This window comes from Centroberyx affinis, unplaced genomic scaffold (genome assembly GCF_046629955.1).
Source record: "Centroberyx affinis isolate AG114_WGS23_722 - 3 ecotype Tasmania unplaced genomic scaffold, CSIRO-AGI_Caff_v1 ptg000027l_1, whole genome shotgun sequence".
NCBI lineage: Eukaryota > Metazoa > Chordata > Actinopteri > Beryciformes > Berycidae > Centroberyx > Centroberyx affinis.
The window spans coordinates 78,637-101,597 of record NW_027278741.1 but is presented as its reverse complement, the minus strand read 5'-3'; the positions used below and the strand labels follow the sequence as shown (position 1 = coordinate 101,597).

At 40.3% G+C, this 22,961-nt stretch overlaps 1 protein-coding gene across 1 annotated transcript; it reads right to left on the bottom strand.

Moving 5' to 3' along the window:
* Positions 1–4,129: 4,129 nt before the first annotated feature.
* ppm1f (protein phosphatase, Mg2+/Mn2+ dependent, 1F) lies at positions 4,130–21,975 on the bottom strand. Its single transcript, XM_071515351.1, has 8 exons — positions 21,847–21,975; positions 19,642–19,933; positions 15,896–16,026; positions 13,339–13,541; positions 11,813–12,001; positions 10,625–10,768; positions 8,718–8,811; positions 4,130–7,671 (listed from the first exon to the last, which is right to left on the bottom strand). The coding sequence occupies exons 2-8, from the start codon at positions 19,803–19,805 to the stop codon at positions 7,295–7,297; spliced, it is 1,302 nt and encodes a 433-aa protein (XP_071371452.1). The 5' UTR covers positions 19,806–19,933; positions 21,847–21,975; the 3' UTR covers positions 4,130–7,294.
* Positions 21,976–22,961: the final 986 nt, after the last annotated feature.

Here is a 22,961-nt window from a genome sequence, read left to right as displayed (position 1 = left end):
TTAACTGTGTTAAGAGTTGTGAATTTAATGTTGGTGATATCTCTAACAATGATGGTGTGGTGATTAGACCTGATGAAGTGTGCTATGCCTTTGAGAAATTGGCAGTGAACAAAGCATGTGGCCTTGACCAAATAACAGCAGAACATCTGAAATATGCTAGCCATAGGATTTCAGTGTTACTTGCCATGTGTTTCTCTGGATTGTTAATGCATGGCATACTACCTGACTCTATTTTGTCTGTCTTATTAGTGCCAGTTGTCAAAGACAAAACTGGTAAAATATCCAGCATAGAAAATTACAGACCAATTGCCCTGGCTAGCATACTTTCCAAAGTATTAGAAAGAATTCTCTTGGATAGGCTTCAAGAATACATAATATCCACTGACAATCAATTTGGTTTTAAAAATAAACACGGCACAGATTTGTGTATAAATGCACTGAAGGAAGTTGTTAGTAAGTATAGAAGACATAACTACAATATTTATGTGTTTCCTTGATGCGTCCAAAGCATTTGACCGAATTAATCATGGTAAATTGTTTGTTAAACTACAAGAGCGAGGGGTCCCTCCATATTTGATAAGGATCTTGCATTTTTGGTATTCGCATCAAACCATGCAAGCTAGATGGGGTAAGAGTATATCTGCACCCTTCCTAGTGACCAATGGGGTCCGACAAGGTGGAATACTGTCACCTGTTCTTTTCAACCTTTATATGGATGATCTTTCTAAAAAGCTAAAAGAGTGTAAGACTGGATGTATAGCGGGGAATAGTCTTATTAACCATCTGGTGTACGCTGATGACTTAGTCGTCCTGTCTCCTTATAGTGCTGGCTTACAGCAACTGCTCAGAGTCTGCTCAAGTTATGGTGTGCAGTATGACATTAAATTTAACTCTAAAAAGAGTGTTGTTATGATTGCTAAAACCAAGGAGGATCAGAAGCTAAATGTGGTGAACAAAGTAAGATATCTGGGTCATATCATCAGGAATGATTTATGTGATGACAATGATGTGCAGCGCCAGTGTTGCAAACTAGTCAATATGCTGGCACGCAAATTTCATATGTGTACAGATGATGTTAACAGCTCTTTTTAAAGCCTACTGTACTCCACTCTATACAGCCCATCTGTGGTGCAGTTATAGTAAAGCAAAAATGAGAAAGCTTCAGGTGGCATTTAATGATGTATTCAGAATCTTGCTTAAGCTCCCAAGATGGACAAGTGCAAGTCATAATGTTTGTGACTAGCAATGTTCCCACCTTCCATGCTGTGTTGAGGAATTTTATGTATAAATTTATGTGTTGGCTAATTGATTCAAAAAATGTAATCATAATGGCTTTAAGTGAGCCTACACAAAGTGACACAAGGTATTCCTCTTGTTTCTGGAAACATTGGAACAAATGTCTGTACGTGTTTTAATCACTTGTGGACTTGTGAACTGCCGTGATCTCGTACATATTTCTGTGCTGTCTTGTCCTCGTAGTTTACTTTTTATATTTCTCTTTCCTTGCTGATATGGACCTATGTGTCTGAAATAAAGTCGAATTTACACCAAGGAGACTAGACGAGACGGTGTATCGTTTCCATACTCTGTACTTCAGTGTTTCTGTCAGCTTTCTGAAGTCTATGAATAAAAGGAAATGTGAAATCCCAAAACATGGGACATTTACCAGGTTTAATTTGCCTGGAATAGCACAAAACAATGTCAGATCAAACTCCATTCAAAAATCTGCTAAATTATTTCTGCCCTATTTAATGCCAAAAAGTTACATGCTGCATAATATGTGACCCGTGCAACACAGGTTTTTTTTTCTTTTCTTTTTGCACATTGGAAAACCCGAGCAACATATGAGCAAAATGGCACAGAACAAGAAAAAATACCGCCAGTATTCTATTGAATACCTTAGCTATAGATTCGTACCTTCTCCCACCAATGCACAACTTCCAATGTGTTTATTCTGTGAATTAAAGAGACACAGCCACACAGAGAATACAAAGACATGGGCCACAACAGCAGTAGACAATCACAAGGGAAGGAAGACCTGATAATCAAATGACAATGCATGGATGAGCAACCTTTTTACATCAGTCTACATATCCACATCGAAAGTTTGGGGACACCTTGCCTTTTCTAACTTTTCAAAGTACTAATGATTTATCATCAAAAATATTTGCATGTATGATTTCTTTTCTCAAACTAAACCTAGTTAGTCTTTAATGGGGTTAAGTTATTGCAAACAGACAAAGGCTAGGTGTCGTATCATAAACATCTATATTAAAAATGATATTTTAATTTTTAAAGTGTATGAATCTACAGGCCATAAAAAAATACTAACAACTTTTAATTAGCACTCAACATCGTGTATACCAAGGAGGTTCTATATTAACGTGTATACTGGCATGGAGCTACTATCACTGTATGCTGAAGTGCTAGCATGGAGCTACTATCACTCACTGTATGCTGAAGTGCTAGCATGGAGCTACTATCACTCACTGTATGCTAAAGTGTTAGCATGGAGCTACTATCACTCAACACACTGTATGCTAAAGTGTTAGCATGGAGCCTACTATCACTCAACACACTGTATGCTAAAGTGTTAGCATGGACCTACTATCACTCAACATACTGTATGCTAAGGTGTTAGCATGGAGCTACTATCACTCAACATTGTGTATGCTAAAGTGTTAGCATGGAGCCTACTATCACTCAACATACTGTGCTAAAGTGTTAGCATGGAGCCTACTATCACTCAACATAGTGTATGCTAAAGTACATAGTGTCTGCTAAAGTGTTAGCATGGAGCCTACTATCACTGAACATAGTGTATGCTAAAGTGTTAGCATGGAGCTACTATCACTCAACATAGTGTATGCTAAAGTACATAGTGTATGCTAAAGTACTAAAGTGTTAGCTTGGACCACTGGAGCCAATGATCTACCAGGGACATATGGATGATTTTGGTGTATGTTCTTTAATAGCTAAATTGACCAATGGGGCAATCTACCAAAAACTTGGTGTATTCCTTTAATGGAGTGTGATGGTCAAAGAGCCTTGGCAGGACTCGTAATAGCCTATTGTGTGAGCTCTGATCCCAAACTACTTAAACTCTGATTCTTGGGTGAAGTGGAAACTTGTCAATGGGACAATTGTACCGAGCACAATCACTGTTTCTTTCATGCTTTTCTCAGAGTACAGAAATAAGGGGGAGTAAATGTTGAGGTCAAAGGTTCTTGTTTAAAGGGCTGTTGTGAATTTTCAAATATTCTGCTGTGAAAAAGTCAAGTTCTTGGCACATTGATATTCTCACTGGATGACCTTATGATCAGCCACCACCGCTTACCAGTGAAAGGGAAATACCGCTTTATTTATGAACTGTTTCATTTCATAGTCTCGATTCGCGTGAACACTTTCCCAAAGCCACAAACAAGAACTGAGACTTGAACCTCAAGCTCGCATCCTGTATGTTTACAAAATCAGTCTCCTATTCATTGTCTGTGGAGCAGCTCCCGATTTAAAGTCTTGTTCACATCAGGCATGTTTGGAGTGCTTTATTTGAACTCCGGAGTGTTTACTCCTTTAGTAGTTCACCAACGTGTTCAATGTCAGTTTTCAGGTTATCTTCGTGGCCTCATTCAAATGAATGGGAAGTAAAAATCTGAACGCTACAAACTCGTCCAGCTGCATCTGATCTTGGTGATTAGTTTATATTCTGGTTTTCATGGCGGTCAAGTGCTGAATAACCCCCATGTTAAAACTAAGTGGAATATTGCTTTAAGCTGATGATACATTTGATTTGTATAACCACCTGATTTGTCACAATATGGACCAGAATGTCCTGGCCCATTGAAATAACATAGTATATGACTCCTTACATTCAGCGGCATTGCCTTTAGTTCACCATTACAAATAAGAGTCATATAAGAATAGAGTTGGTTACAGTGATAACCAAGAATTCACTGTTATCACAGTCTGTCTCATTGTAACTATGGTATGTTAAGACATTTACAGTAGCATTCATTTTACATTTGCTTCAATAGTGTCGTTTGCACTGTATGATGAACTTACACTCGTTCACTTTCCCTCTGACCACCAATACACACATCCTCCACATTTTCATTTCATATTGGTTTTAATTCAGACTCGGATATTAACAATACATCATCTTGTTGGCAAAAATGATAGCCAGAAAACAGAACAGTATTAGGATATTGTTACATCCCGAAATCAATACAGCTGAAAGATTTCAAAGAGCCACTGCATCATGACATGAATGTCCAAAATGAGGCATTAAGAACCGTATACAAAAAACACAAAAGGGTTAATACTGTCAGATTCTCTTATCCAGTAAATAAAACACACAAAAAAAAAGCCTTAATACGGCAAAAATGTCACGCTCTCTCACATAAACTATACCAAGCATAAGAGACAAGGTAAATTAATATGAATTCATCGTGGCTCCATGATCTCGAGATCATTTGGTTCTTCCTGTGTGGTCCCGACAACTAGCAGTGAATTTCAGAAATAAACTAAAACTTCAAACCATCTTATCAACAGGTTTTCCTATCCATCTATCCAATAATATTCAGTGCAACTTAAGTCATTGTTCATTTCCAGTCATGTTCCAGCAAGTAACACAGTGTTGCATACCTGTAACAGTCATACTAAATAGAATTAGGGTTCAACCGATATCACTTCTTGAAGGCTAATACTGATATTTTAGGATTGAAGTAGCCGATATTTTGTGTCAATATCTGTAAATTTGACCATTTTCATACCAAAAAAATTACAAGTATCCAGTGTTTCCCACACAATTTTATATTTATCAGGGCGGAAAAGCCTCTTAAACAGCATTTAGAGCATTATTGGACATTAAAACTCTCCACTGAAACAGGATAATACAGTGGGTCCCCATGTAAATAATAATCTGTGTGGAATCGGATGAAAATGTGAATATCATAATTGATACACAGAGGCATTTCATTGAGTTATGACTGAAAAATGCATTGTAGAAGTAACTTATGAGAAGAGATATAAGCGAAATCACGTCCATTAATGATGTCAACGCGAATCGTATCCCACTGCAAAAATGGCATTGGAGTTAGTAAGACTTTTTTTTGGCACATGATGAGTTCCGATACAAAACACAGTGCGATCCAAAAAGCATCAAATGTAACACTGACGATGCATAGAGGATATATGGGAAAGAAGCAGAAATACTGATACAGAGGAAGAGACACTTGAAGGTAACACAGACTGTCGTAACAGTGTTCAGGACAGGAGGAGACGAGCTTTCTTTTTATGGCACTGAAGAATCATTCACCAAGGGTTTCATTGCAAATTGCTATACATCCATTTCTGAGGGGAAAAAACTCTCCTGGTTAAGTGTATTACAGGGTTCCTACACATTTTCAATTAAAAAATTCCATATTTTTTCCAGACCCTTGATTTGTTTTGAAGATTTTGTCTGGTGTTCAATATGATTTACGCAGATAGACATCTTGCCCCTGCTAACTAGGTCATATCACTGTATAGATGAAGATTGTGAGATGATTGGCAGGGTTCCTACACGGTTTCTATTTTAAAATTCCATATTTTTCCCAGACCCTATGTTCTTGACCGGATTTGATTTTGGTGGGTATTTGATATAATGCATGCTGACAGCGGCTGGGTAATAAGAGCGTCCCTCTATCTGAACATTATTCTTCACATCAACAAAAACTGTGGACTCAAAGTGGCTCTACAATATAAAAGCTAGAATTATGTGTGTATCAGACCTGAACCGCAACATTTTCCATACTTTTCCAGACATTTTTTCAAATTCCCAAACTATTCAAGACCTGGAAATGATCAAATTCATTTTTAATACTTTTCCAGACTTTCCAGACCTGCGTAGGAACCCTGTTATTATCAGAAGCGAAGGCATGTGATATGAAAGATATGACAACCTCAGCAATAGTTCAAATTATGTTCTACCTTCAAAGTAGATAGATAAGTAGGATGGTGAACACGTCATTTTGAAATGAAACTCTTGATTGTTGATAAACATGTAGAAGGATGGTATCCTTCTCTCAGACATACTGTAAGTAATGGAATACATTGAGTGCTATCACTCAAAAGACTGAAAGAATTCTTCAGTCATTTGAGTGCTTGGTTCCAAGAAAAACAAAAAAAAACACAAAGCCCTTTGAAAAAGTCAGTATCAAATGAGTCAATCAGTACTTAATAACTTAATAATAGAACACCATGATTTCTTTGAAAAGTCATACAAAAGCAATAGAGCTGGATTTGATAGAATTCAGAGCCACCTAGTGTCCGTATTGACTACATACAATAGCCAATACATTATTATATCTTGGTGGCTAAGGGCACGTTCACACTATTCCACTATTTTGAAACTGCCAGTGCCTCTTCTACATTAAAGCCAATGGGGAGCAGGTGAATGGAAAGGAGCTCTAACCTGGTGTCTTTTTGGGCAGAGCGGAGATCGTTCGCTGACCAATCACAATGAAGAGGAGGCCGGGTTTTGTGGTTCGTACACAGCTGGCAGAATGAAAACGGAGAAAGCAGCGGTAGAAAAGTTGGTAGTAGCGGTTACTCCGATCATGAAGAGTCAGTATGGAGAGTTTCTGCCAAGTGTGCATCGTGTAACCCGCTTTTTGAAATCATCAGCTTAAAAGGAATAGTTCACCCAAAAATGAAAATTCTGTCATCATCTACTCACCCTCATGCCAAATGAAACACAGGTGAAATGTGACCTGTTCTTTAGAGTTCCAAAACAAAAACAGCCAAACAATCACACTGTGAATAGAAAGACCTATACACCATTATTTGCTGCAAATCCATCAGCTGTTAAGATTTGCACTAAATGATGGTGTAAATATACTGTAGGTCTTTTTGGAACTCTGAAGAACTGGTCCCCACTGACTTCAGTTGTTTTGGAGAAGGCTGCTATGGAGTTGTGCTGGCAACCTCCCTGTGTGTTATATGGACAAACTTCACCTGTGTTTCAACTGGCATGAGGGTGAGGAGATGATGACAGAACTTTCATTTTTGGGTGAACTATTCCTTTAAAATGCGGTTGAGGCAGCACTACTCCAAAAAGAGTGGAATAGTATGAACGCACCCTAACTGGTAGCTGCTGTGTTAAACCATTTTGTTTGGGCTAAGTATCATATTAGCTTTGTCAGTCTGTAAGCTGTCTGGATTAGCACCAGGAAACAAAAAAAAAAAAACAAAGGCTGAGAAATGCTCAGTCAGTAGCTTGGCACAGTGCAGTCTGGGTGGCGCGCCTCCTCCCTCACTGCCCCGGTGATTCTTGGGAGTCCTCTGCGGTCTCTGCGGCGGCGTCCGCGGCCAGCAGCTGCTGGGGCGGGCGGAGGAACACGAGCATCACCGTGATGTTATCGTTAGAACCGGCCGCCTTGGCGTGGGCCACCAGCTTTTGAGCGACGCGCTGTCCCGGGGCGTCCTCGGACGGTCCCGCCGGAGCGTCCCCGCCTCCCTCGGGGTCGCCGGGCTGCCGGAGCGCCTCGAGGACCAGCCGCGGGACCTCCGAGGGTTTCACCGTGTCGAAGAAGCCGTCGCAGGCCAGCAGCACGTAGTCCTCGTCCCCGGCCAGGCGGGTCGTGGAGCAGTCGGCGTCTCCGGACACGTAGGGCTTCTGGTCAAAATCACCTGGATGTGCATTAAATAATGGATCAGATTCAGTTTTTTCCCCACTCACAGGGCGTCAGAAGACTTGGATTATGCTTCGCGAGAGGTATGGAGTTATTTTATAGTTAGTTTTTTTGTTATTTTTGGAACTCTAAAGATCGGTCCTCAAAGAGTTCAGTTGTTTTGGAGAAGGCTGCTACGGAGTTCTACTGGGAAGCTCCAGGAGTGTTATATGGACTAACAAACTTCACCTGAGTTTCAGCTGGCATGGGGGTGAGTAGATAAGGACTGAATTTTCATTTTTGGGTGAACTATTCCTTTAATAACGGCTATTTCTCCGTTTGTTCCAAAATAATGGACGGCTTTGCTGGGAATTTTTTTTAATTTGCAGGGGTTCCACAAACTGATACCAGAGAAGCAAAATGAACCAGACCTTTTCACAGGGAAAGTACCAAACATTGTTGATATGGCGTTGTCGCATGGGGAACCTCTAACAGAACACCACACATACCGTATTTCCTCTAATATTGGCCCGGGCCTTTATTTACCTCAACTGCAGAGGGTACCAGGCCTTTATTGGAAGCAGGCTTATATTAGAGACAGGCCTTTATTTCTAATTCCCTCTGTTTGATAAGTATATTTGCTCATATTTTAGTACGAAGCCTCCTTGTTTTCTGATCTGCTTCTGTTGGGGTTCGTTAGGTAGCTGTTTTTTTGTTACTGCAACGCATTATGATAATTACGGTAATCGACGACGGCATGCTCCAGAGACTTCCGCCGGTCTTGTAGCATACTGCCATCTTGTGGCACTTGTACGTTACTACAAACTACAGTTACATTATATAACAGGCACCAGGAGTACCGGTATCCACCTTTGTTTTTTCCTTTGTTTTTTTCTCCGGCCTGTATTTGGGCCCCGGCCATTATCGGAGACCCGGCTTTTAATTGACTACCGGCCACTATTAGAGGAGGTATGGTGTTCCCAAAATGAAAACGTGAATGTCACACAGATCATATCCCCCCCCTGATGCATTCTGCTGTGTTCTTGTTGGTTGAGGCTGACTCACCTATAGCTCTGGATACAGCGTAGGTCCCGTTAACACGCCAGCAGCCCATGAAGGTGATGCAGCCGCCCAGATCCTCAATCCTCTGTTTCTCATCCTGGGTGGTGGGGGACAGGGAGAATGGGAGAATGAGTCTTTAGTCCTTATTCACACGGGACTAACATTATCTGGGGATTATCCGGTGATTTGGAATCGCTACGGACATCGTCGGGGGATTTTAATCCCGTCACAAATCTGCCATGTCAAGGAAAACTTCCAGCCACGTTTTGGTGAAGACAGAGTTCCCTGATAATACAAAATCTAACCCGTGCAAATCAAACTCTGTCTGCATAATTCGTGAGAGAAGACATGTTTATTTGAGTGCGCAATTACTTTTTCTTCTTCTACACGAGCAATTTCCATCTTCCACCTGCCATGAAAAATGGAGGCTTAGCGGAATCTATAGAGGGAGGTTTTGAATTCATATTTGGTGCAAATTTCAGGTTTTGTTTTGCTGAATTCCTAAAAATTTTCAGCAATTTTCATTGTCCCATGTTAATGCGTTTCATGAAATACTGGGGTTGGGAGTCATTCTTCAATTACATGAGGTCATCATCACATAATACTGGTCCTGTGCGTATAGGGCTTTTTTTTTTAGCTTATTACTGACGCCTACTCATCCCAAACTTCAACATCCATAAAAGCTGAGAGAGCTTGGAGGACAAAAAACAAAATGATGAAATTATGGTTTCTCCCTCATCTTCTGCATTGGTTTGGGACAGCTGTTCCCGGGCTAAATCTGGTTACAGTTGGTAGTGTGTGTGTCAGGGTTCCGACCGCGGCTCCGATGTGAAATTCCATGACTTTTCCATGATTTTCCGTAACCAAGTAGGAGCGTGTCTATCGGCTAAAACTCCTCTTCCTGGTTTGTTAATGTGTTTCTAAAGAGGTTCTAAAGACAGTCTGGTTTCCACTACAGAAAACCATCTAATGCAATAAATGTTTGAAACAAACTGGAAAATACATTCTAATACATTTGAATAATGAATTGAAGCTACTGGATTGTGGTTCTCCATATTAGGGCTGACAGTCACTTAGGGGAGCACTACATGTACCTTACTTTGAGTAAGGCATTGCATTTTCTTTTTTTTATATATATATATATATATACACAGTACTGTGCAAAGGTCTTAGGCATATGTCAAAGATATCCATAAAGCGAAGATGCTTTCAAAACTAATGAAATGAAAAGTTTCTGAATATCAAAAATGTACAATAAACAGCAGTTTACTGACACACTAATGCAGAAAACAAATAAACATCTAAGACCTCTAAGAAATTTATATAAAAACTCTAGGGTGCCTAAGACCTTTGCACAGTACTGTGTATATTTTTTTTTTTGTCTTTATCTTAGCTTTCTGTTGTTGAGGAAGGTGGGAAATTTTGATATAATAAAAACTTATGGATTTATGGAATACAGCAGGCAGATTTTCAAATATGAAATAGGATCAAAGATGTTTTTCTATAAATTCAAAATTACTACAACATACTGTAATAATTTAAACCTGTACATATTGTCATTATTTATCTTAAATTATTGTCATATTGATTGATTGTTATTATGATGTGTCACTGTGACACACCTACTCACGTCATTAAAAACTCATGTCAAAAAAAAAAAATGTTGTCATCACTACATAGGCTATATAACATGGGTAAGATGTACGAAATGATATGATGACAATAAAAAAGTATTAAAAATAAAATACATTCTGCTATATTTCTGTAGTGTTTCATTTGCAAAATGTCCTGATAATAGAATCCCCAAATTGATCAAATTCCCTGACTTTCCTTGTCTTTAATACAACATTCCATGACATTCCAGGTACATTCCACTCCTGTGTGTGTGTGTGTGTGTGTGATGTGCCCACCTCTCTGTCTGGTTTATGGGGGTCCATGAGTGCTACAGCTTGTCCCCGTCTGACCAGCATGGCCTGGGAGTCTCCCAGCCAGGCCACGGTCAGGTCCTGGCCCTGCAGCAGTGCGGCCACGCCCGTGCTGCCGCTCCGCAGACGCTGACAACACACACACACACACACACACACACACACACACACACACACACACAGAAAATAACCATGTCTACCATGTCTGTTAAACTCTGCTGAGACTGAGGCTGAGGTGCATATTTAGAGACACTACGAAACCCAAACCCTTTCATTTTATCCCTGAAATGTCCTTCATTTCTCCATGACATAAACATTAATTATCCACTAAAAATAACACAGCTTTAAAAAAGTAAGGTTAGTATCATGGGTTTTTAAGGGATTTATTCATGGGTTGGTTCATGGAGATACTAGAAATTAGGTTTACAGGGTTATTAATGAGTTATTAATGGAAAATTCCTGTCTCCCTGAATTTTTCATTATGTTAGAAAGTAAGCAGTCAAAACTTAAGGGGGTGTTTAAGGACGTTTCAATGGGTTCTCCATTAATACACTACGAAACCAACCCCCTTAATTTTATCCCTGAAATGTCCTTAATTTCTCTTTACATAAACATTACAAGGGTTATTAATAAGTTATTAATTGAAATCCTGTCTCCACGAATTTCACATTAAATTAGAAAGTAAGCAGTCAAACATTAAGGGGTGTTTAAAGTGGTTTTGATGGGGTCTCCTCCATGAATAACTCCCTTAACTTGTTTTAAGGGGATTTTGCATGAATTAAGGGGTGAATTAATGTAAATGTAAGGTGATTTTAGGGACTGCTGGTTCGTAGAGACAACTCCCTTTACTCATTTTAAGGGGATTTCGCATGAATTAAGGGGTGAATTAATCTAAATGAGCGTAAAAGTAAGGTTATTTTAAGGGATTACTGGTTCATAGAGATAACGCCCTTTACTCATTTTAAGGGGATTTTGCATGAATTAAGGGGTGAATTAATGTAAATGTAAGGTGATTTTTAAGGGATTACTGGTTCGTAGAGATAACTCCCTTTACTCATTTTAAGGGGATTTCGCATGAATTAAGGGGTGAATTAATCTAAATGAGTGTGAACGTAAGGTTATTTTAAGGGATTACTGGTTAGAGCTGTGGATCTCCAATATATGCTTCGGTACCTCTCTCCTAGCTTTGCCTCGGAACATGTCGTCGGTGCGTTTGAAGGCGGCTTTGAAAGCTGCGGCCGGGTCGCTCTGCAGCGCCTCCTGCTGGCTGAGCGCCACGTGGAGGTGGGCGGCGCTGTAGGTGGCGGCGTCCACCCCGCCGTGGCCGTCGAACACGGCGTAGTAGCCGCGGTCCACCCCGTCCTGGTAGAGAGAGAGGAAATAAAGTGACGTTTCAAATGGGTAAAACATGCTTTTTGTCCCCCACCAAAGGGGGGACTATGGATCGGTCTCCGTCCGTTCGTTCGTTCGTTCGGTAGTCACACTGTAATGTTGACTTTGTGGCACTAGGGGGCGGCATTGACAATGAATGGGGACTCAGTGGTAAAGCAGGTCATACAGTTTAAGTTATCAAACAATGTGGGGGACAATGAATGGGGACTCAGTGGTAAAGCAGGTCATACAGTTAAAGTTATCAAACAATGTGGGGGACAATGAATGGGGACTCAGTGGTAAAGCAGGTCATACAGTTAAAGTTATCATACAATGTGGGGGACAATGAATGGGGACTCAGTGGTACAGCAATACAGTTAAAGTTATCATACAATGTGGGGGACAATGAATGGGGACTCAGTGGTAAAGCAATCCAGTTAAAGTTATCATAGGTAACATAACAGTCTACACACGCTACACACTTGGAGACATCAGACTGGGTTGATGTGTTGAAGTGAGAGTCAATGGAGAATTTTTGGGCAAACCTCTAACCACAAGACACTGTAGTTATTGTCCAGTTGTTGGACTGTTGTACTGTTATTGCATCATCACTGCACTACCACTGTGCCTCAGTGTTGACTACTTATATCATATTACCACTTACCTACTGTGCAATACCATATATCACTTATCATTTAGCATTTATATTATTCATAACACTCACGCTCCTGGTGTTGTATATATGTGCTGTGATGTTATATTGTATTATAAATTGTATTGTAGTGTACATTGTGTAATGTACGGATTGTATTTATTGCGTATTATAGTTCTTATATTTTGTACTGTATTGAGTAAAAACAGGACAATTACAGTTACTACATTTCAAGTTATAACTTGTAAGCCTAATTCTGAGGAGAGTAGGCAACAGAAATATATGGTCAATCTGTCCTTTCATTGTCCCATACCAAAATGCTTATACAATTTCACTCATATTTCAAGTACACTCAGCAGTCACTGACTGACCCAAGGGTGGAACTACATCACTGGTGGGGGACAACATGTTTACTATTTGCTTGTTTTAGAACTGAAAGTGCAAGTAATATGATACAGCATAAGAACTGACTACTGCCATTCACATCTTTTGGTGAAACTAGCCTACTCCAAGGTATTCGACTTAATATCACTGAATGTTGTACTTAATTTTATAGTATTGAAATGACTTTTGACGGACCCACGGATACAAAGAAGCCAGTAAGAACCAGTTTTTGGGGGTTACATGAAGGACGGCAGATACAATGATGTCTTATCTCCCACAGCGACTCTCCTACCTGGAAGCCGAAGAGCTGGTTGAACTCGGCCAGGGCCACGTGCTTGTCCTCCATCTTCCTCCTCGTGTTCTTGATGGCGTGAACCGAGCAGCGGGGGAACCGGGGGGAGGCGGCGGGGAGCTCGGGGAGGTTTTCATGCCAGGCCAGTGCCACTTTTATCAGCTTGTTGAGGAAGAGACGCTGGACCGGCTCTGACTGGAGCACTGAGGAGAAGATGAAACAGAGCGGTAATCCCTGAGAGCCTTGTTTTTCGGTATTGGAGACATTGTTGGTGCTAAACTGTCATTGCGTGAGTTTGTTGTGGTGTGGGTGTAGGTCTTCTTCTGTTTATTCCAAACAAACTGGAACAGAAATTAAAGAGCTACCAGACCCCGGGTGTTTGGAACAGCAAATGTAGAGGTTTTCATGAACTGGAAATAGGCTGAATCACTATTGAAAATGTTGCTGATTACTGCTTTAATGGTAAGCAGCAGCAGGTTTGAAGCCTGTATCCTAGACCAGTGGTTCTCAACGTGGGGTCCGGGGACCACCAGGGGTCCTTGAGGGGGTTCCAGGGGGTCCCCAGCAAATTGATGAATTGTTAAACTTCAGCATTATTTCATTTACAGGAATTTGAAACCATTAGAGAATGTAGAAGAATGACTATTTTGATCATAGTTCCACTGTTATCTCTCTACCTACAATACAGATAGTCATGGAATTCAGGACAAAATCATATCTAACAATAAAAATATTGTCAGATTTGGTTCGGAGAGACAAAATCTCATCAAATGGGGGTCCGTAGCCCTAATGTGGACTAACTTAGGGTCCTTGATATGAAAAAGGTTGAGAATCACTGTCCTAGACCACCAAGGCTCATCTGGACAGATGGATGTTTGATGTCAGGTAGGTCATCCAGATGAATAGAAACTCTGACACCAATAGAAATTCACTAAGGTTACTCTCTAACCTCAAAGGTATTAAAACCTGCAATCTTTTGTCTTTTTATACTATGAATGTGTCCTCTGAAAGCCCTTTGTTTTCCTTCCTGAATCAGCTCCACTGACAGTTCAGCAGTTTGCCAGAAGAAGGCAGCACACACACTGTGGCTGCAAAGGTCCACTAGTAATTATTTGTCCCGGATTAAAATAAAACAACTTAAAACTAGAGTAATTGTTTCCGTCTTTAAATCAGTCAAATTATATTCCACAGTAGTAATGATTTTTAGTTTGGAAAATATGAAAAGTAAACTTTTAAGTGAATACAAACAAAATAAATTGAGGTTACTCTGACACTTTTGCTTGATAATGCTTTGGCAAATCTGACAAAGATGGTCCAGGAATTTAAGGGTTTGATATTGGCCTTTCATTAAAAAATCTGACATCAACCTCCCAGACCACAGCTAGTAAGTATGTTTTACTATTTCTATATCTGATGTCTGAGCAGAGAAATCATTCCAGTGTGGTGTGGGAGGATGTTACTCAACAGTCTGTAAAACCTGCCTCAACCTGCCTTAAGGAGCTGCCAACCCACCTCAAAGAATTTCATTAGTCTGACTTTCAATGGAGAGTTTATGTTCCGAGCGGTGAGCCGGAAAATGCAGGTCTCCTTCCCGCCAAAATCTCTAACCCGGCAGTATTAAAAGGTTACCACGACTCTCAGGGTTCCCACACATTTTCATGGATAAAATTTCAAAACTTTTCCATGACTTTTCAAGGATCCATAATAGAATTTCCATGTAATGTGAGGCGGTGACTCTGAATCAATACTAGAAATTATTCCTACACTGGACAAATAGGACACACCTCTTTATATTGGATTTTAGCGCTTTAGAGTCACTGCATCACATTACATGGAAGCTATTGAAATAAAACATGAATTTTCCATAAAAATATTAATATAAAATACAAGAAGCGCTAAAATCCAATATAAAGAGGTGTGTCCTATTTGTCCAGTGTAGGAATAATTTCTGGTATTGATTTGGAGTCACTGCCTCACATGGAAGCTATTGAAAAAAAAACATGCGTTTTCCATAAAAATATTTATAAAAAATAGAAGACGCACTAAAATCCAAAATGAAGAAGTGTGTCCGATATGGCCTGTATAGTAATAATTTCTGGTACTGATTTGGAGTCAGTGGGTCACATTACATGGAAGCTATTGAAAGAAAATCATGAATTTTCCATAAAAATATTTATAAAAAATAGAAGACGCACTAAAATCCAATATGAAGAGGTGTGTCCGATGTTGACGTTATGTCAGCAGCTACAGAAAATAAATTTGAAGGTTATCCACGGAAGATTACTGTAACAATTAATTTCATTACACACAACAAAATTCCATGACTTTTACAAACCTTTCAAGGATTTTACTAATTCCATGACTTTTCCAGGCCTGGAAAACGAGATTTTGAAATTCCATGACTCTTCCAGGTTTTCCATGACCGTGGGAACCCTGAACTCTGTCTATATCCCAAGACAACTTGGGAGTGGTATCCAAGTATCCACCCTGCATTCCTGGATTTGATAATCAGCCTGTGTTTAACATCGTGGGGGGGTGGGGGGGGGGAAACACTTACAGACCGCTTCCTGTTCCTCGTCCTGGTTGGCCTCGGCCTCCTGGGGGCAGTGGAAAGGTGAAAGGTCGCTCTGCAGCAGCTCCGACAGCGCGGCCCGGCACAGGAGGGCGCTGAGGCCTGCGGGGGCGTCCCTGAACCAAGCAAACACAAGGAGGAACAGCTGCAGCATATCAGTCTTTTAGATGAAGGTTCTTCTTCACAACAAACATACAGTATATGTTAGATCAGGGATTCTCAACCTTTTTCATATCAAGGACCCTAATTTAGTCCACATTAGAGCCACGGACCCCCATTTGATGAGATTTTGTCTCTCGGACCCAAATCTGAAAATATCTTTTATTGCTAGATATGATTTTGTCCAGAATTCCATGACTGTCTCTGTTGTAGGTAGAGAGATAACAGTGCAGCTATGATCAAAACAGTCATTCTTCTACATTCTCTAATGGTTTCAACTTCTTGTAAATTAAATGCTGAAGTTTAACAATTCATCAGTTTGCTGGGGACCCCCTGGAACCCCCTCAAGGACCCCTGGTGGTCCTCGGACCCCTCGTTGAGAACCACTGTGTTAGATGACGGAAGGTGGTGTAGTCGTATATTGGGAGTTAACGGCAATATTTTTCCATAATTTTCCAAACTATTTTGTGCAATTTCCAAACTTATCAAGCAGGGATGGGACGACATGCTTATCTCACGATACGATTCCATACGCGATATGGGGTTGATGATTTTATACAACCACGATACGATGTAATAAATAAAGTCTGACTGTGCAGAATTCTGTTTATTTCTGAGCCACAAATCTTTCTAGCGATGCCATTGGCTGCTAGAATGTAAACAACAATTTAAAAATGTCATTACAAAGTGACAATAATATAATTTGGATAGAGAGCTTGTGAAATTGTGATGGTCAAGCTGTCTCATTTGTGATTACTACAGCAGAATAAAATGGAGCTAATATCGCGATTCATTTTTCTGCCCCACAATACGTATTGTCACATTTTTGTATCGCGATATATTGAATTCCGATATATCGTCCCATCCCTAATATCGAGACCAAAGTACACACACACACACACACACACCCAAGGACGGATAAAACATGACTTGGCCCAATCGATGACTATCAGAGCACAGGTGGTCGATGCCTTTTATAAATGTGAAATCATGTCAGCTCTATCGCTCCTTTGTCCAGAATTAGCTCTCTGCCGCAGAGGAGAGCGGGAGCGAGAAAGGCAGGAAGCGGGGAGAACAATGGTGCTTCTGCAGACAGGAAGTTAGTTTTCTGACAGGAAGTACCTCTGAGAGGAAGAGTGCAAGCAGAACAGAGAGCACACAAGCTGATCCTTCCTTTACGGCCTAGAACAAACCGACTAAGGCTTGATGTAGTCCGTATAGATCTCGACATATTTTCTGATGAGTCACATTACCAAATAATTAATGGTCATTTTCCTCCTGTGAATATAATTTTAGATGTTAGGCTGAATGACATTCATTTGGACAGTTTGCAGTTGCAATAACGGCATTTTTAGATAATATTTATGTAATAAAAACAGAGGCATCTTTCATCCCACTGTGGCCCTAATGTTAAAATTCCATGACTTTCCATAACCAAGTTGTAGCGCTTCCATGACCTGAAAATGTTCTTCCTTCTTGGTTTGTTAATGTTCTTTCTCAGTCTTGTTTCTAATGCAGCTGAGCTAAAAACTAGGGCTGGGCCATAATTCAATATTATCGTTTATCGTCTTTCAGTGGAATCATATCGTGATGATATGAAGATATTTTAATATTGTGACACACATTTCTGCTGCCTAAATTGATGATGACAAGCAAATTTAACTTAAAAACTCTCATAAAATGAGGTATGGTAGGAATATTATTTGAATATTTCTGTTTCGTTTGACATCACACCTAACATCACCATTCGGTTCAATGAGATAAACATTCATTTGATTATTTAACGTGATTTTGCATACATGAACCATATCGTGATATATATTGATAGAGAAAATCCTTACGATTATCATATCGCCCAGCCTTATTAAAAACCATCTCATGCAATGAATGTGAAATTCCCTGATATTCCCTTACTTCCCCACAGAATCGATCAAATTCCCTGTCTTTCCCTGTCTGGAATACACCTCTCTAAATTCCATGATGTTTGAGGGGAAAGTGGTAAATTACAACACTTGCTGTGATGAATGCATTCATCACAGATTGATATTGAACAGTGTTAAATGTAACGTTCCTGTAATGTTCAAACTCAGCACCTATCATTTCTCAAGTCTACTACAGCTTTCTAATTTAGTCTCACTGTAACTTTAACTCTGCCCTGTCCCCGCGGCTTGTAGTTCACAGCAAAGCCAGCCATGCATGTGAGAGCAGGGCAGGAGAGGAACTGTCGGGAATGTGAGGAATGCAACCACACACGCACACATGAGACGGGGAGGATAGTGTAAATAGCACCGTTTAATCCTGCACTAACATTACAGCCAAGCGTATGATAGTAGGTCACCTATCAGAAGCGGGAAATAAAATCAAAGACGGGTTAAAATCAACGTTCTTCCCTCCAAATCCCCATGCTTTTCTCTATCAAGCCTATAAATGAAGACCACCGGGCATAGCATTTTATTCATTCATTTGTTTTGATATCTCTTCACTAAGGGATATCATTTCAGTTCATTTGCTGCAGCCAAATTAACGACAAACAGCAAGCGAGCGATATATGACAATAACAAGTGCGCTAGTGCTTTCCGGGTGCCGGGGTTGGACGGTGTGCATGGTTGGACAGTGAATCTCTGACTCTTAAAAACTCCACTTGTTAACAGCAAAGTGCTGCGGTAGCACAGTGTTGCTGGAACTAAGAGAATCGCTGAACAAAATGTTTGATTCATGCGTTAATTTCCAATGCCAAAAAGCGTCATTGTTTTTGACGTCTGAGCTGGGCTTCTGTAAGAATGCTCATCCTGGATTATGTCACAAAAGATTGTGACATCTAATCCTGTGTACTGGTTAATAAATACTGTATCACAAAATATATCTAATCATAACTGCGAAGAATCATATTGTGGCCCTTCTATGTCTGAGCTCTGGCGTTATTATTCTGATATCAAGTCAAGTACCAACTCTAAATGTAGATTACCAAGTCATGTTCATGTCAAGTCCAAATCATTAATGTCAAGTCTCAAGTCTAAATGTAGATTACCAAGTCAAGTCCATGTCATTAAAGTCAAGTCTCAAGTCTAAATGTAGAACAGCAAGTCAAGTCAGAACAAATCAGAGTCCAGTATCAATTTCATATCTTAAAGAAAACAAAATATCTAGGACTTTTCAATGCAATATTTTATACCATTTTATGAGATTTATTCCTCACATAGCAACTTATCAGGAGTGGAGCAGGTGGAGTTGGGAATCTTACTGATGTCAACTATCAACTTCTCTTCCGGTTTCATTCTCTTTTTCTTCCCCCTGTATCTAAACTCCCATTGGAGGCCGAGTCGGCAGTTTTGAGCCCGTTCACACTACAGAATAATCTGTACTGATTGTCGGGCCTGAGCACCCCCCCCCCCCTCCCCCCACCACCAAAAACACCTCCGACAAGCCCTGATTCAACTAGGGCTTCGAATCAGGGTGAAAATCATCTAGTGTGACCAAGGCTTTACAGACACACATGCACTCTCACACACTCAGTACCTCCCTCTTACTCACTCACACACTCACACACACACACACCTCCCCTCCAGTCGTACCTGGCGGCCAGCAGCCTCTGGCCCAGCTCCAGGCTCTCTCCACGCAGCTCCTCCAGGCTGACCCTGCGGCTCAGGGGGTTGACGGGCAGGGGGCTGCCTTGCTCAAGAGCGGCGGGGAACTCCTCCACAAACTTCCCCAGGAAGGATCTGGCCTTCTCCTCCATAGCGCTGACTCACCCCCACCAAAACAGGTCAAGGCCACAGGTGGAGACTTGAAGGTCAGGGGAAGAAAATAGAGAGCGGAGCTGTGGTTCCTTCAGTGTTTGTGAAGTAGGCGTCAATTAGCTTGAAGCTGGGTGAGTGGAAAATAAATGTTGCGTTCAATTCAAAGCCAGAAATCGCAAATTCCCAGCCGGTAGGTCGTAATTACAACCTCCGTGCATTCCAGTGGTCATGCTCAGAAAAGCCAGGAGAGAAACATGGATGAGATTTTCTTTTGGCCAACATAAAATCCTGTTCCCCACGCAACAGCGAATGTCATGTCAATAATATCTAGCTAGCTACTTAGCATACTCCAACACTCTACTGCAGTGATTCTCAACGTGGGGTCCGGGGACCACCAGGGGTCCTTGAGGGAGTTGATCAATTGTTAAACTTCACTATTATTTAATTTACAAGAAGTGAACACAGTTAGAGAATGTAGAAGAATGACTGTTTTGATCATAGTTTCACTGTTATCTCTCTACCTACAATACAGTCATGGCATTCTGGACAAAATCATACATAGCTAACAATAGATATTCTTAGATTTGGGTTTGAGAGACAAAATCTCACCAAATTGGGGTCCGTGGACCTAATGTGGACTAAATTATGGGTCCTTGATATGAAAAAAGTTGAGAATCACTGCTCTACTGCAGCAACTTTAACTATTAGCGACTTCAGTTCCAATTTGTATACTTAACCATTTTAGCTCACAGGTGTTTTGATAGATTTGAGGTCATGTGATGCTGTCTTGCTAAATCAAACGTGTATTTCGAGGACTATAAACATGGTAAAAGTAATGCTGTGTTTTCTGCCATGTCGATGTGCCGTTGGATAACTGCATCTAGGAAGCCTCTGGGTTGAGAAATCTTTTCCTACATGGAATTTGACTTCAAGGGGCGTTCCATTGCATTTTACCTAGTAGGAAGCCGGAGTTTACAACTTTCCGACATCTCTGGAACGCAGCATAAGAGATAATATTGTTATAGTGATATCAGCATACAATGGGTGATGAAATTCAAAGGAAACACCCATTAAACATTCCTAATACCCACAATCTCTTCAGTAGCTTTGTTGCTGGAGCTTCAGTTTGCAAGTTTGCTAAACTTTCTAGACCAAGGAGAAATGAGTTCCCCTGCGTAGACAAGATCAATCACAGACTAGCCTTGATACGATGCGTTCTTTCTTGCATGGAAGAAAAGTGTAACCAAACTCTATTCAAAAATCTGACTGTTTAATGTTGCCTTGCTTAACGACAAAGACACACGGGTGGTAGTACATATTTTAAGAGCGTTTATAGCTCGACTTGGTCTTCGGGTAGATTCGGCATTCATATAGCCCACCAAGCGGCTATTATTTCAATGAAATTTCAACGTTTATAACGGGGTCGCCTGTTATTCACACCGTCTTCTTCCTCTTGGACACGCACCGCGGTGGGCGTTAGCGAGCAGTGTGTACCAATAGTAAAAGTTTAAAATTTAGTGAAATAAGTGCTGCTTGGGGGATTATACGTATGCCGAATTTAACTGAAGACCCGAACGAGTCTTAAAAGATCTTATAATATGTTCTGACAGGGATCTACTTTTCCATATAATGCAGATAAGCAACGCAATATCACACCGACATATTTTTGAATCAGACAGTCCACATAAGAGGCATGTGTTGGGGGCAAATCACAAACAGTATAGACTAGACATACCATTTCGAATTACCAGATGACTTGCTCAAATTACTGGAAAACATACTATTCTATACTTTCATGAGAGACAGACCAACCCAACTAACACACAATGCCAACAAATTAAACTAGTGAGTTTTTGACGTGCAAGTTAGTAGTAGTATCTTTCCTGTTGACGGTAACGTAACGTTACTATCAGTACGTGCCGTCGTGCATGCAGTCAGTGCTACTTAGCTAAACTGTGAACATGACTTACTTTTACCACCGAATGGATTAATTTATAAATTAACGGTCTTGTACAAGCAATGACTTTTTCGATATCTTACCTCGGGCCAGTAGTTCCTTAGCAAACTACGCCTACGGTACTACAGACCTTCCAGCAGAGAGAAACACGCCCTTAGACCAGACACAATAGGGATTCGTACATATTAACACACACACACACACAAACCTGCGCTGGTACAACTAATTGTAAAATGGTACACGCTGGGTGTTAGTGTTGTAAACAGGTACTGTACACTATCCGCAACGTTAACAGATCTATTTTACGCCCAAAGCGGTAACTACGTGAACAGGCCTGTCACAACGACCATGGACTATCCTATTGGACCAGTTCCCCGTATGTCGTCATCACGCACCCGCCTCTATATATTTAAAGAAACATCTCACTCAAAAACACAACACACTTCAGGTCTTGTTTTGGCTAGTTACAACCTACAACTAGTATTTTGGCCAAGTTCGATGCTAAACTTGCACTTTTAGCTGTCCAGCAACTACTATGAGTCACTGTCAGTTGTCTGTTGGTCACAATAATATACCGCACATGTAGAGCCACAGAATACTATGGAAGCCCATTTCTGCCAGTGTGATGGAAAAAACGGTCCTGTAAGTCATTATAATGAGAAACTTTCTCAAAATAATGCCTTAGTATCTCAAAATAATGCCTTAGTATCTCAAAATAATGCCTTAGTATCTCAAAATAATGAGAAACTTTCTCAAAATAATGAGAAACTTTCTCAAAATAATGAGAAACTTTCTCAAAATAATGCCTTAGTATCTCAAAATAATGCCTTAGTATCTCAAAATAATGAGAAACTTTCTCAAAATAATCACTTAGTATCTCAAAATAATGAGAAACTTTCTCAAAATAATCACTTAGTATCTCAAAGATACTAACTCATTATTTTGAGAAAGTTTCTCATTATAATGACTTACAGGACCGTTTGGCTTTGACCGAGTTGGCTTTTGTATTTGGTGTCACAGAACCAAATAGGCCACAGCTCATCACCAATTACATGCTTGTTAAAAGACTATGAACACATTGATATGTCCAAAACTATCTAGACATGTATTATCTTCCATAACTTTCCCTGGTGAACAGTTTTCAAATGATTTTACTTTCCATAACATATCTATGTACACACTATCTTATGATGGAGAA

Bases quoted from the DNA above. Each gene is read 5' to 3' on its own strand.
- ppm1f (XM_071515351.1), bottom strand. From the start codon at position 19,805: ATGGAGGAGAAGGCCAGATCCTTCCTGGGGAAGTTTGTGGAGGAGTTC. The intron at 16,027-19,641 runs GTACGACTGGAG...TGCTTGGTTCAG, and splicing joins CAGAGGCTGCTGGCCGCCAG to GGACGCCCCCGCAGGCCTCA. The intron at 12,002-13,338 runs GTAGGAGAGTCG...TCTCTCTACCAG, and splicing joins ACCAGCTCTTCGGCTTCCAG to GACGGGGTGGACCGCGGCTA.